The sequence below is a fragment of the Terrapene carolina genome, unplaced genomic scaffold, assembly GCF_002925995.2.
Source record: "Terrapene carolina triunguis isolate 2854851 unplaced genomic scaffold, T_m_triunguis-2.0 Scaffold35022, whole genome shotgun sequence".
NCBI lineage: Eukaryota > Metazoa > Chordata > Testudines > Emydidae > Terrapene > Terrapene triunguis.
Window position 1 is genome coordinate 855,344 of NW_020699373.1, and position 15,433 is coordinate 870,776.

General features: G+C 37.0%; 1 protein-coding gene across 1 annotated transcript in view; it reads left to right on the top strand.

Moving 5' to 3' along the window:
• LOC113405291 (receptor-type tyrosine-protein phosphatase delta) overlaps positions 1-15,433 on the top strand; it is a 173,087-nt gene that overhangs the window by 13,835 nt on the left and 143,819 nt on the right. The window contains exons 3-7 of the mRNA XM_029914316.1: positions 3,130-3,263; positions 4,708-4,852; positions 8,338-8,643; positions 9,575-9,768; positions 14,856-14,973. Coding sequence (XP_029770176.1) covers positions 3,130-3,263; positions 4,708-4,852; positions 8,338-8,643; positions 9,575-9,768; positions 14,856-14,973 — 897 coding nt within the window. The remainder of the gene's footprint in view (positions 1-3,129; positions 3,264-4,707; positions 4,853-8,337; positions 8,644-9,574; positions 9,769-14,855; positions 14,974-15,433) is intronic.

Here is a 15,433-nt window from a genome sequence, read left to right on the forward strand (position 1 = left end):
CCTGTGCAAAAACTGCTTGATTACTTTCTGCAGCTGTCAGTTAGATTATAGACAGCATCTCTTATGGAGTTGTTTTGGCCTTTCATGCGTTTGGAGAAAGGAAGTTAATTTGTATGGTTCAGATTTTTGAAGGGCTTATTTCTTCTAAAATCTTCCATTAGACAACCCTCATATCATGAGATAGCTATGTTGGTCTCAAAAACCTGACGAGATCTCCTTTTGAGCCGCACCATAACCGTGAGGTGGAATTTCTAACATGGTTAATTTTATTTTTTGTGGCAGCAATTGCAGCTCACGTGGTGAGTCATCATAAGGCTTTAGGGACTCTAATCTATTTTACATAAAGTCCCACAAGGACAAGGTGATGTTACAGACTCTCCCTAGATTCCAGCCAAATGTGCATTGGAATTACACCATAATTACTCAGTTACTCTGCCAATATTCTTCCCAGTATTCATGCTCATCCAAGTGAAGCACTATTCCATAGTCTGATAGTACGGTGTCATACATTTTTTGTTTTGTAGAGCAGGCAAAGTCCCGATGAGTGTCCACCTGTCTTTTTGCTTCATTTGATACAATTACACATGGGACAAATCCATGTCAAAAAGAAATATGTCCCAATGGCTTTCTGAACTCCATGGCTCATCATTATGCTTTGGCAGGCCGACAGTACAACTCCAAAGTCACTTTAAGCCATATTTAGTAGGAGGCAAATTGCAACGATCACCAGCCTCCAGTTGGTTCCTATCCAAGAGAGTTGTAAGGCAGCCACATGGAGCTCTCTGCATACATTTATACAACAATATGACTTGGACTCACCATCATGACAGTAATGCAAGTTAGACCTAGTGGTATTACAGAACCTGTTTCCAAGTCAGGAATAGTCCAATTCTCCCAGCACCTTGATTCAAATTTGTATTTCCCATTAAAATGATTCTATTGCTCCTTACGTACTTACAATGATTTGTCATTATTTGCTATGATTTCCCTTTGTACTTCTTATATCGGTATTTTTCAAAGACGTCCTTGGAGCTTTGTAATATCCACCGAGCGGTCGTTTATTACACCAGGTATCTTTTCAAGAAAAAGTTAATTACTCTGCTTTTATTCTTGTTCTCTGAAGATATATAGTTACATTGGATTACTATTCACTCTGACACATTTCTTCAGCGTGGGAGAGAAGATTTTTTTCTCCTATCCCATCTTGTCTTTCTATTTTGTCCTGTTTATTTCAGAGGGGACTAATGGTAGGCAATTACAAGCTATTAAAAGTCTATACAGGCAAATTTACATCTCCTGCTAGCTGTCAATCTACTTATTTAAAACTTAGAAGTCAAATCCTAGCTATCATATCCAACAGGTTATCATAAGTCCAAATGGCTTTCTGAACTCCATAGCTCCAATGTTTCCTTGTGGCACCTAAAAATCTGCAGAGCCTAAGTTTTACAAACAAGTACATTTTATTTTTACTCCCTGATGGGCTAGTTCCTCCTTTTCTGTGGCTGTACAAAAGAAAAGTACTTTAATTTAGAATGCGGTTCTACTCTTAAAAAATGATTATGCAAAAATTATTATCTGTGTTGTTATTATTATTATGACCTTACTTACCACAGCTGCTCCCTGTGTGTATTGAGAATAATAGCTAATTATTTTTCTGACCAAAGAAGTGTGTACTGCTTTTTATTCCTGCAAAGCCAGCACAACTATGGAAGAGTGAGCTTGGATTCTGTTGTGATTCATGCATTCGCAATAGAAATCATAACCAATCATTTTCAAACTTGGGTGTCAAAGTCATTGCCTACGTTCTAACTGAAAAGACAAATTCTGCCCTCATTTACACTTTACATAGTCTTCAGTGGAAATGCACATGTGTAACTGAGGGTAGATTTTGGCCTGAATAAACCTTATGACAAATGACACATAAGCCAGAAAATGCCTCCTCCCTCCTCCTCCATCTATCAGATTCAAAGTTGCATTTTGAGGGCTGGCAATTAGAAAAATCATTTAATTATTAGAAAACTGAGATAAATTGATAAAGATGTTAATCGGCAAAAAAAGAAACATGGCGCCTCAGGATGCCATTTTTTGAAGAGTAATAATATAGCAAAAGTCAGCTTTTCAGTGTGTAAACTCCTTCTTAAAGACAAGGATATGCTTAATATCTTAATTGCTTGCTAGTTTAGCAAACTTGTTTTGCATTTGGAATTATCTGTAATGCCTTTAGCTCTTTTTTGGAAGATTTTTTCCCCATCTTGTATATAACTTATCGGTACTTTATTTCATACATAATTTTTTTTGCCACAGTTCACATAAGCAGTTTCAGTTGGTATGATAGTCTTTAGTTCCAGTCCTAAATTTTTCGTGTAGTATTACTGTAAGCCTGTGGTTCTCAACCGGGGCACACATACCCCTGGGGTTACACAGAGGTCTTCCAGGGGGTACATCAACTCATCTAGATATTTGCCTAGGTTTTTTTTTACAACAGGCTACATAAAAAGCACTAGTGAAGTCAGTACAAACTAAAATGTCATGCAGACAATGACTTGTTTCTACTCTTCTATATACTATACACTGAAATGTAAATATAATATTTATATTCCAATTGATTTATTTTATAATTATATGGTAAAAATGAGAAAGTAAGCAATTTTTCAGTAATCGTGTGCTGCGATATTTTTGTATTTTTATGTGTGATTTTGTAAGCAAGTAGTTTTGAAGTGAGGTGAAATTTCAGAGTAAGCAAGACAAATTAGACTCCTAAAAGGGGTACAGTGATACGGAAAGGTTGAGAGCCACTGCTGTAAGCTATTAAACAGGTGTCAATAGTCCACTTGTAGGATGACAGCATTTCTGTGGTTTGTATATCGTTTCTTTGTGTATTGTTTCTGAGGAACTTTGAAATAATTTAGGATAAAATGTAAGTTGGTAATATCATTATATTACAACATACTTTTTTTGCTTTGTACCTATTGCTTAGTACAGCTGCATCAATTATCTGTTTAAGTTCAGAAATTAAAACAAAAGACAGTATTGTGCCAAGTACTGCAATGATAACTGAAAATATTTGAATAATAAGTATTGAACAAGAAAAATAAATAGGTGGTAACACTGTATAACTTTCCCCTTTAGTCCCAGGGCAACCGCTGAACTTCAAAGCAGAACCTGAATCTGAAACAAGCATATTACTTTCTTGGACCCCTCCCCGCTCTGACACCATTTCCAGCTATGAACTGGTTTACAAAGATGGAGACCAGGGTGAAGAGGTAAATGAAAATGTACTAACCTTTTGTATTTATTTAATGGAATAAGACATGAAAGGCTGCAATGATTGAGAAGTACAAGCTTAGCTGCTTTCCTAGTATATGAGAATGTTGACATGATATGGTTTGTTAAACAGAGCAACCAGCTTGATGGCAGATTCTGAGCACGGTTACCAGCAAGGCTCTGTGGCTACTGGCCAAGGGAAGCTTTACGGGTGTTCATGGAAAGGCAGGCATGGAGGTTGTTCCCAGTTCCAAAGGGGTAATGCTAGTTCAGGCTGTCCAACCCTTTACGGCCTCCAGGGCATGGAGTTCACAGACTTTGCCCAGCTCTTAGGAATGACCCATAGGAAGAAATTCCAGCCCCACTGCAGTCAATGGGGCCAGGATTTCACCCATAATGAATAGTTATTTCTGTTAGTCAATAAATGAGAATCTTGTAAAACATGGTAATTGGTATTTTTCAGTGTGCCTCAGGAAGAAAATACATTTTTCTAATCACAAGATACCCTTTTTAGATGTTGTTGTTTGCTCTTTATTAACAATTAGCATTTTAAATGTTTCTTTGGCTGCACTAAGTCAATCTTTTTTTAAAAACAAGTCTCTTCTTATTTTTTCTGTTCAATTTTATAAAGCTGATTTCCAATGCAAAGAACGGAAGTGGTGGGCTCAGGAGACAGCGGGAGCGTGCTAGATATGTCAGTGCCCTCCTGCGTCACTATCTTGTTGCTCTTTTGGGAATACAGCAAAAGCTGGTTACTGCTACTTCACTGAGTTTAGGTTTATAGAAGTTCTTTACGTGTACTGAAGACATGTAAGCACATGCTCAGCAGCTAAAAAAGACTGCTAAGAGGAGAGTTCCCAGATCTATCTTTCAATTCCATATGAAATATATGCCCCTACCTAAACTTGTACTATGTCCTGATCATAGGTCCTTGATAATATTTATACCTTTAGAAGAATTTGCGTCTTAAGATTTTGAATGCAAATCTAACAATAGGCTAGCCTTAACTCCAAGATCACCCATCCCATAAAAGTCCAATTTCACTGGAGTGATAAGTATATGTAGATAAGTAGATGAGGCTCTAGTCATCTGTCAGTGTCCAAATATTCTTTTAAATTTTGAACATAATTATTTAATCCCTTTTAAACTGTCAAACAAAATTTCTCCCTAGCAGCTTGATACATTGAACTGCTTATTTTAAAATTTCATTCTTCATTATTTATTTATTGTAGGTAATAGATTCACTTTCCTTTCATTGTTTGGTTAAGATTACTTTGTTTAAAATGCTACGTTCACATTTTTAAAAGAAGTTTTAAACAAATTAATCCCATTGATGCCGTTGTTATCAGTGTCTCAGGGGGGCTTTTCTCCTTAGACAACGTTCTGAATAAGTATCTTTGGATATTTATCAATACGTCCAGTTCTCTTATTGCTTATCTTTAGCAACGTGTTTCTATTGAGCCAACTACATCTTACCGCCTGCAAAGCCTGAAGCCAAACAGCTTGTACTACTTCCGTCTGGCTGCCCGCTCTCCACAAGGCCTGGGTGCTTCAACTGCAGAAATCTCAGCGAGAACCATGCAGTCAAGTAGGTGTCTCTCCTTGCTTGCTTTATTCTGCTCCTTGTATCTGCTGAGCAGACACAGCCAGATAAGCCAGTAAGACAGCAATAGAGAGCAAGAGTCTCAGTAACACGACAGCAGGACAGTGCTTAAGATACATATTTATAATAGATAGGCTTAGAAGAATTGCTTTTGGATTATTATTGGCTTTTGCATATCCTTAGGAGAAGAAGCAGAACATCTTCAGAATGTCTAAAGAGACAGAACTATGATGATATCAGTATAGCTTCTAGGTGCACCACTAGGCATACTAATGATCTTCCATGCATGGCATGCCTCCTATATAGTCTGGAGCCTTAAAATTCCTGCTTGGTCATTTCCTGCTCCACAGTGTGAATTCCATAAAATTTATTTCCTTTTATCCAGATACGCTCTTCCTGCAGAAAATGTACATTTGAAGGTTCCAGGACTGTATGCACTAACAGGCATGCTGATAACTATGGTTATTCTTTCTAAGTTTTGCCTAATGTTTTTTTGACCAATCTTTGGAAGGTGGGCACCTTAGTATTATAGGTCATTTTGATACACACAAGAAAACTACATTCTATTGGCTGTTTATGTAAACAATGTGAGTAATTTATAGGGCTTAACTGAAATAATCTGATGGGAATTCATATAGGAATTTAAAAACATGTAAATTGAAACTTAACTAAAGGGATCTTCTTCAGGTAATGGAGAATTGCATCCCAAAGATAGTTCATATAGTCAGCTAAAGTTTACTTTGTGTAATTCTTTAGCTTTACTGCTCCATTTTCAAACTTTATTCCATCATGTCTTTAAATTTTCTGTAGGCTGATTGGTTCATTACTTTTAGTGAAGTAAGGTTATTTAAACGAATACTGCAAAGCCTCATTGAAATTCTGGTATGCGTCAGTCAGCTCGAGCTATTGTATTTATACTGTCACGCTTTGCTAGTGTTTGATGAGATATTAGTAACAATTAAGGTACCTGAAGAACTGTTGCTTTAGAGTTTGAGTTTTATGAGTAATGTGAACTTCCTGAGGCATGTCTGTGGCATTTTAAATAAACACAAAGGACCCAATTATGCTGTCATTTGTGCAGCCCTTATCTAAGAATCAAGTATAATGTTGTGGGGCACTGTCATTTTAATTATGCAAAATCAGTATTTAGATATAGAAGAAAATTATTTCCTTTCATGGGGACCATTTCAGTTACACATGAGAGCATGAGCATCATAAAAGGTGGGTGGGAATTGATTTATGTGTGGCTACAAGTTAAATATTTAAGGCCCAATCCTGTACTCTGTGCACAGTCAAAATTCCCATTGATTTCCATGTCCTGGTTATGTAAGAAAAAAGTAAATGGGACAGGGCCAGTAAGATGACATTACACTATGTGTAGCCTTCTTTTTATTTTACATATTGAGATAATACGTGAAAAAGTGCAAAGGTTATATATGAAAAGAAAGTAGCCGGCAGTCAGACTTTTGCAAGAGATCCCATTGAAATCAATGGCAAACTTCCAATTTACGTCCATGGTATATGATAAGACCTAATAGATTTGCTTACTAGATTGCACATGGTGTAAAAATCACCTTGCAAAGTAAAGGAGAAATTGCATTGTAAAAAAACAATTACACAAGATAGAATGGTTTGCATTTATTTTAATATAATGTTTTTAAATAATTAGGAGTTTGGTGGCACCTTAACAGATTTATTTGGGCATAAGCTTCCGTGAGTAAAACAACCACTTCTTTGGATGCATGGAAGAAGTGCATGTTTCTGCATGCATCTGAAGAAGTGGTTTTTTTTTAGCCACGAAAGATTATTCCCAAATAAATGTTAGTCTTTAAGGTGCCATCAGACTCCTCGTTTTTGTGGATACAGACTAACACGGCTATCCCTGTGATACTTAAAATATTAGAAATCTCTCACGGATACAGCAGAAATATTCTCCAGAGTTTTTTGTAACCTTCAGTCATGGCTTCAGAGAAAGCTGCTACAGGGATATCTGTCTGTCAGTATGATATCCTGAAGGAGTCTTTTCACTTCCTTTTATACTTCCTGCACAGATTCATGCTCTGTAGCGTAATGACCAGTATACCCTGTGTACTTGATTTCTGCCTTGATCATTGACATTTTTATAAAAGAAAAAAGCTAATCTACCCCTTCAACTCCTCCAGATGCTGGTAGATTCTCACTTATTTTCCCCCCGAGAAGGGTAAAATACCACACTGAGGAACATCCATTGATCCACATAGAAGATCTGTGAGGATCCAAAAGATACATGTGTAACTGCAGTGGGTCACAGCAGGGCCCTATAACTCTTCAGCTGCTTTAATTATCTTTGATGTGCCAAGAAGTAGTACCAAAAATCCATTTGTTTTTCCTTTACGGATATGGGGGAGAGACTAGATCACACACAATGGGCAAGCATTTTAGCTGTCTTCTTAATACAAGCTATATTTGATCTAAATGATGGGTGCTCATGTGAAGTAAGATACAGTATAAATTCAGAGCTTTGTATCTTTGTGCTTTGTTTTGCTAGGGAAGTCTTTTAGTAAGATTTAATAGCTATTTTGCTGACAAAATGCGCGGAGGTGGTAGTTTATTGAAATTACCAAAAAAATTGCTGGTAGGATTTAATTCTTCACTAGCAAAGGTGTCTCCAAGAGGAGTTAAAAATATAACTGAGAGCTGATCTAGGGTAAGTACAAGGTACAGTCAGAATCAACAAGCCTGTCACTTTTTGTCCTGGTAGGTAAACCTTTGACTAAGATTTTCTTCATCTTCTATTGACTTTGCATGCTTTGACACTATGTTGGCTACAATAAATGTTTAAATAAATGCTTTCCATTTAAACATTATTTGTAGTTAACTTGATCCAGGCAGACTCAGTTGTAAAAAGAAAAATGAAAATATAATCTTTTTTGGGGGGGAGGGACAGGAGGGAAGTTTCAAAGGGGCTGGGAATTTCTCAAGCAGTTTCTAGCAATTATTGCAAGTTATCTGGAATATAGTAAAAGGGAAAAAAACTATTCAATGAATGTAAGACTGACTGTACAGAATAGGTTAAAATTTGGCAAAAAAGACATACATAAAATAATCTTTTAAAATATCCTAACTTGCACTAATTGCAAACATTACAAGGGTAGATGAATAGACATATAAAAGCATCACGTTTTGTTTTTATTTGAAGAAGAATTTTAATTGCAGGTACGTAATATTATTTTGAGGCTTCATTTTCATGTATTTCCCCCACATCCTTTTTCACCATTTAGTTGGTTTATTCATTTTTAATTTCTTCACTTTAATAAGCCAAGGTGCATAAGATTATCTGATGTTTTGCTTTTTAAGTTTCTATGGGTTTTGGTTTTTTTTGTTTGGTTGCCCTTTTTATTTATTTTCATTTTTTCTTTTGTTCATGTTTTTTTTTTCAACCACTCCTATCCTTTCACTCAAATCCTCCTCTAACCCACTACTGAAATTAGAGCCATCAGCTCCTCCTCAAGACATTAGTTGCACCAGCCCCAGCTCCACTAGCATTTTGGTAAGTTGGCAACCTCCACCGGTGGAAAAACAGAATGGCATTATCACAGAATATTCAATCAAGTACATTGGGATTGATGGGGAAGATGACAAGCCCCATGAAATTTTGGGAATTGCTTCGGACACTACTCAGTACCTTTTGGAACAGTTGGAAAAATGGACTGAATACCGGATCTCTGTGACTGCCCACACTGATGTCGGACCTGGCCCAGAGAGCTTATCAGTATTGATTCGGACAGATGAAGATGGTATGTTGCCTCCACTACATCCGTTTGCACCTCTATGACTCTCTCTCGATCTGCTGTCTTTGTATAGGCTAACAGTATTCCTTTTTTGTCCCTGCTCCTCTTTTTCCCAAAATCACTGTTACTGTCACCATTTGATTGTTTTAATCAAAGGTCTGCCTTTGCTACGTCAGTTTTGAATTTTTCTTTAAGCACAAAGTGGTTTTTTTTTTTTTTTTTGAAATTTAAACTTCTTTCCCTTTTTACCTTCCCAGATTTCTTTTTCCCCCCCCTCCTCTTTTTTTAAAAAATTAACAGTTTTCACAGGGGGAATCTTTCTACTTTTTTTTTGATTTTTTTTTTTTAAGTCTTCTATCTGATGAGCTTATGTCTTTGATTTTTAAAAATGGCCTTCTTGTTCTTTGGTGCATTTAAAAAAAATCTTTTGGAAAACTGATGCTCTACATATTTTTATTTTAAATATCTAGGTTGTCAAATGTCTTCCAAATCCGAATATAACAGAAGATGTCCCAATTATCAACCACCTTTTTGTTCCACTGCAAAAAACCCAAACCCAACCAAAACAAAAGGGAACTTTTTTTTGAAATCTTTTGTTTTTTTATTATTATTATTTCAATTACAAAATATCTCTTTGTACTTTAATGCTTTGAATCTCAAAGCATCTTCCTTGGCTTTTGTACATTTTTACATGTTTTTCTATTTCTCTAATACTCTTTTTTCTTCCATTTTTTGCATCAGTCATGTTTTTTGATCTTTTCACTGAAAGGTAGAGCAGATTGGTTGAGCATTTTCGTTTGTTGAACAATTTGTATTCTTCAAAGAAAACGTAGTGGGTCTGCCCTTAAAGAGAGAGAGAGAGAGAAAGAAAGAAAAAGACTCTAAATGGGTGGGACAGGTGCCTGTAATTCTGTTTTATCCAATGATGTTGTTCCAGTTCCTAGTGGTCCTCCTCGCAAAGTCGAGGTAGAGGCTGTCAACTCTACCTCTGTTAAAGTGTCATGGCGCTCGCCTGTACCCAATAAGCAGCATGGTCAGATCCGAGGATACCAGGTTCACTATGTGAGGATGGAAAATGGAGAGCCAAAGGGTCAACCCATGCTGAAGGATGTCATGCTGGCTGATGCACAGGTAACTAGATTATTTTCTATTCTGTTTATAGGCTGCAGTAAAAATGCTGCATTTAGAAAATACATATAAATAACTACCTGTCTTTCCCTCTCTCCACTTTGGCCCACAAGCTGACATGTTTTATTTCCATTTTAATAGGTTCTCCAGAATGGTTATGTTTACAGTTTCTTGTGCCAAATTCAGACAGCCTGTGTATGCATACATGAGGGAAAAACCAGCTAAGTTTAGTGCAATTCTTTGTAACCATCTGCAGGCTCCCCTAAACCCACACACTTCATGATCTGCATGTCCTCTGGAAGAGTGCCAAAGGGCATCCAGGCAGATCATAGTCAGTGCCTTTTAGCATGTGTGCTGTCTGATCCAGCCACCAGATATTTCACACAGATAACTTATTCCTGGGTGGAATACTCTGTTCAATGTTTTAGCATCAGAACCAGAAGTAGGCAGATTAGAACCCTGCTTTGGCACATCTAGTACTGCCTTGAAAGCATTAGTGTGTACCCATCTCACCACTCTTATCAAATGAGGCCTGAATATTGTGTCATAGTTTTAGAACTCACTCATGTATTTAAATAACACAATACATCATTCAAATCAATAACTATCAAGTAAAATGAGGGTGTTTTAAAAATTTAAGGTTGCTTCTGCTGCTCAGCAGATGCTGAGAAAGTGGTTTGATCTGTTTTACAAATCATGGCACATGACAGAGAAATCTCTGTTCTGGGGCACGTATTTGATCACATCGAGATCAAAAGAACTTCTAATATTAGGATTCTAATGGTAGGGCTATACTTATGCTTTGTGGACTTCGAGATTACCTGAATTATGCCACTGATGTATACGTCTAAGGGAAAGCTATAAATGTTTGCACACCTCTCACAGCCCGGGCTCGTTTTGTATGTGAATAATGGGAAGTCATCTAGGGTGACCAGATGTCCTGATTTTATAGGGACAGTCCTGATTTTTGGGTCTTTTTCTTATATAGGCTCCAATTACCCCCCACCCCTGTCCCAATTTTTCACATTTGTTGTCTGGTCACCCTAAAGTCATCAGATATTATCACCTTAATTGAAAATAAACAATTAAATCTTAACCAGTTCTATGTTTCATGTTAGTAAATGATGGCAGCCCCCTCCGCCCCACTGCAACTCTCTATATTCGTTGGGGGGGGGGAGGAGGGGCACTGATCTCTTGTCCCTTCAATTTTGTTGACATGCCTATTTAAATAGTATTGTGACAGTTCTCAAGAGGTCCATTTTCTTGTTTTACATATTTATGTATTTATTTATTTGGCAAAACATTGTGCTCTCGCAGTTTAAACAGAATGAACCATAAATGCCTGTGGTTTACTACAAATTTGCAATTATGAGTGTGGCCGGGGTCCTAGTGGGGAGCCAGCTGTGGTCACTCAATTAGGGGGAACTGCAAAGAATGGGGCAGACAATCCCCATAAAGCTGGTGGATAGTCCAATACGTAGATTTACCAAGCCAGCATAAAATAGCTTCTTTATTACCTTACTGGTTACTCAGAAGTCCAAATAACACAGTTCCCTTAAAGTGATCCAGCCTCAGGCCTCCATCCAGGTACCCACGTCAGATATGATGAACATATCTGTAAATCTTACTTCATCTTATAAAAGAAAAGGTTCTACCAATCCCAAGGGATCGGACACATTACCTCCCAAGTTAATGAATGTTTCAGATCTTACCCACATACACGCCACAGCCAATTCTTATTAACTAAACTAAAATTCATTAAAAAACAGAGAGAGTATGGTTAAAAGATCATTATACATACAGACATGAGTTCAATTCATTGAGGTTCAGATTCATAGCAGAGATGGTGAGCTTTGTAGTTGCAAAGAGTTCCTTTAGAATTCAGTTCACAGGTCATAGTCCAATGTCCAAATCTCATATTCCGGGGGTACCAGCATAACTGGGACCTCAGTCTTGCGACTCAAACTTCCCCTGATGAAGTCTAAGCAGATCTGAGATGACAGAATCAGACCCAAGAATCTTTTATACAATTTCATGGTACATTTCAAAGGGAGATGAATACTGAGATATTCCGTGTTTACAATTCATTTCAATGCTAGGATCTTCTTTTGACCTCTGAATTATCAGAATATAGCATAGACAGGGACTGTTGATTACATTGTCCACCCTACTCATACATATGTAAATACACAAAAACACAAACATTATCTCCGCACATGTCTTTTGAGGGTTATTTATTTTGCAGGGTGTTTAACCCTTTCTAGCCATGCGTCACAATGAGAAAGAAAACAATAAGCCTCTGAGCTTCAATTCTCCCTTTGTCTTGCTCAGATATCTGCTTTCAAGCTCTGTGTGGCCCCAGTTCTGACTCCATTTTAAATTGGAGAAGGTGGAAAGAGAGAAAGTGTGTGTGCAATATTGGCACCAAAACACCATCCATGCCAAAGCCAAACTTGCTCATTTGTAGGTTTCTTTAGTGTTTGGCTCTTAATTGCTAGTTCCCTCATTGGCACATTCTAACCCCCTCTCATTTATTTCCCTGAATGTGTGTTCTCTTGACATATGCAATGAAAAACCAAATGATGGTAACAGGGCTTCATTACTTCATTTCAAGTATGTATACACGTTGCAGTTATGAATCTAAATAGGTGCACTGATGTAATTTGGACAGGCTAAATTGAAATGAAAATGAATGTAGCCTTGTAACATATGATTAGAAAAACAGGCAGCCTTTCATTCTATATCAGTGGCTTTCATTAATACAGTCATAAAATATTACTGAGCAATAATAGCATTCAGTACTAGGGAATATGTCGTTCTTTTACCCTTCAAGGAAAGAAAAGTTACAATTTTTGTACCACCCCCGGTAATAAATATGGAATTGAAAATGCCCAGTCTAATTTCATTAACCTGATTTCAAAGGCTATTTGATTTTGCCAGCCAGTTTTTGGAGATTTTTGGTTTTTGTTTTGTTTTTTTAAAATTTATTTTTACTACGAACAACAAAATTGCCTCAACCAGGCTACAAACCTCTCTTCATTTCTTTTGTTTTTCTTTCCACCATTCTTTACTCTCAATCAGTGGGAATATGATGATACTGCCGAACATGTGAGTAGTTGTTGACTGGTCAGACAAAAAGTGTGTGTGTTGTTTTTTTTTAACCTCTTTCTGTTTTGTAAATGTTTTTGTCATTTGCACAAATGCATGTACTAACATATTATTGAAATTTTCCTCACTTTTTTTTTCTTTGTTCTGTGAGTTTGGCATGGTGCTGAAACGTACAACATTGTTTTGTGTTTTTGTTGGTTTTGATGGCTGTAACTAACTTTGCCTGGCAATGCAACCAAAGAAACTATGCTTTAAAAGAAGGTATTACAGAAAGAAAACCAAAACAGTTTGGATTTGCCTAGTAGTCAGTCACCCTTCAGGTTCAGTGTGTAGTGTGCAGCAGAAGTACAAGTTCATCTTTCTTTTTGTTTGGAATATGTGTCTGTTTTGTACACTTCCCAATCAAACCTAGGAAGGTAAACGTCCCACAGTATTTATGGCCTAAGAAATGTGTTTATTACATTCAAATTGCCTTTTTAAAAGACACTACTGTATGCATTTATTTATCCTTGCATACAGTAGAATACAACATACTCCAAATGAGGCTAGTGTGTGAATCATTATTTAAAAGAAAACTGTCATTTGTTTTGCTTTTATAGTTTTAAGTTGTCACCATCATTTGTAATTGCCTTTTGAAAGACTGAAAGTGAAATGTCTTTCCTCCTGACTTTGCCATTTGGGTAGAATTCAGTTTGGGGATGAATTTTCAGATTTGTTCTTTTTTATTGGAAACATTTCACCCATCCCTTCTCATTGTTAACTAGTACTTTTGGTACTGCTAACAAGTGACTGAAAATATAGGGCCAGATTTTAATTTCATCTGTACAGTGTTCCTATCCTCATATTTTGAAAAATCCATTTACCGTGGACAGTTGGGCCCATAATTTTGCTGTTAACTTCTATGGTTGTTGCATTTGAAGATTACATGATTGCACATTTGCTATTTATTCTTGACATTGAAGTGTGCCATTCCTTTAGCAATGCTGAAATTAGTGTAAATCCATTCAGCCACACAGAATTGAGAAGGAGTGCAGGTTAGTGGTTATGACTGAGAACTGGAAGCCATGATAACTGTGTGACTTTGGAAAAATAGACTTCTCTGTTCTTCAGTTTACCCATGAATCAGCAACAGACTAATAATGCTTATCTGCCTGATTGATGTATCAAGACAAAACTTTCTCTTGCTGCCTTTGAGCAAGAACAAGTCTTTATTTCAGGTGGCCTCCATGTGTATATACATGTGTGAGTGAAAAGGTCTCTTTTGGTTTTTGCATATATTACACCCTGTTCTTTGTATTGGTTGAGAATTGATCCATTCTGTTGCTGGTGTACTTTGCCTAAGAGCTCTGGGGTTTGCTCTAACAATGCTGATTGAGTGGTTCTTTGAGATTTTGAGTAGTTAGCAATTTGTAAAGCACTTTGTGATTCCTGGATGAACAGTGCTGTAACAAGTACAAGTTGTTGTGAAATCTATATATGAAGGCAAATAGTGTTTCTGGTGCACTGTACTTAGTGTATTTTGAAATAGCTTTAGAAGTGTGGGTAAAACTGGAGCTCTCTGACTTATTGCTAGTGATTTCATACCTATGTCAATAATGGCCAGTAAACTACTAGGTCAAACTTATTTTTCAACTTGCTTTAATTTCACAATAGCAGTAAGACTCTCCAGGCAATGCATTTCAGGATGATTATTACACCGGTCACATCATTCGTTCTTTGGCCTAAACCATATAAAACTACCTGAAGCATGCTACTTAGAAATGCCCTGTCTGTTTTACTTTTAAAAAGTGAAACATACTGCATTACAAAGTGTCACACTCACAAAACATTCTTCTGATACACTCCAATGTGTATCTTCGTTACAGGTAGCACAAAAGCATATGCACTTTATGTGATATGTAGCAATTGACTAGATTATTCTGCACCTTCTTAATAAGGAATGAATTTTTAATACGTGTTTTTGTTGTTTTATTTCATCTCAGGAAATGATCATTTCTGGACTACAGCCTGAAACTACATACTCCCTCACTGTGACAGCCTACACAACAAAAGGAGATGGAGCACGTAGCAAGCCCAAACTAGTGTCTACCACTGGTGCAGGTAATACTTGGATACCCCTTCATCTCTGAATTGGCTGTCTCTCAACTTGCAATACTTGTTTTGATACACCTGCTGTATGGAAGCTGTCTCTAGTGCAAATGAAGGTGTTTGTAGGACAGAAGGAGTCTTTGGTTTGTAAGCAGATGGAGCTTTCTTCATTTGAGCCAAAAAATGGAACAAGTCCCCATCCTAGTCCCTTCCTAAATTCATGATGTAGCAGAAAAATGCTGTTTTCACTATAAACCTATTGCCAGATAATTTCTCTCCTGCCCCCCACAATATATTTTCTAAGCAAGGGGAAAATCAGCAAGTGGCAAAAGGAGGATTGTCCTGACAAATGCCAAAGAATCAGAGTAGACTGCAGGAAGCAGGAGCAAGAAATGTTCTGCCAAATGGACAGTACCCATCTCTCCCCGCAGAAAAAGAAAATACTTTGTGAGGCACCAGGCCTTTAAAATTT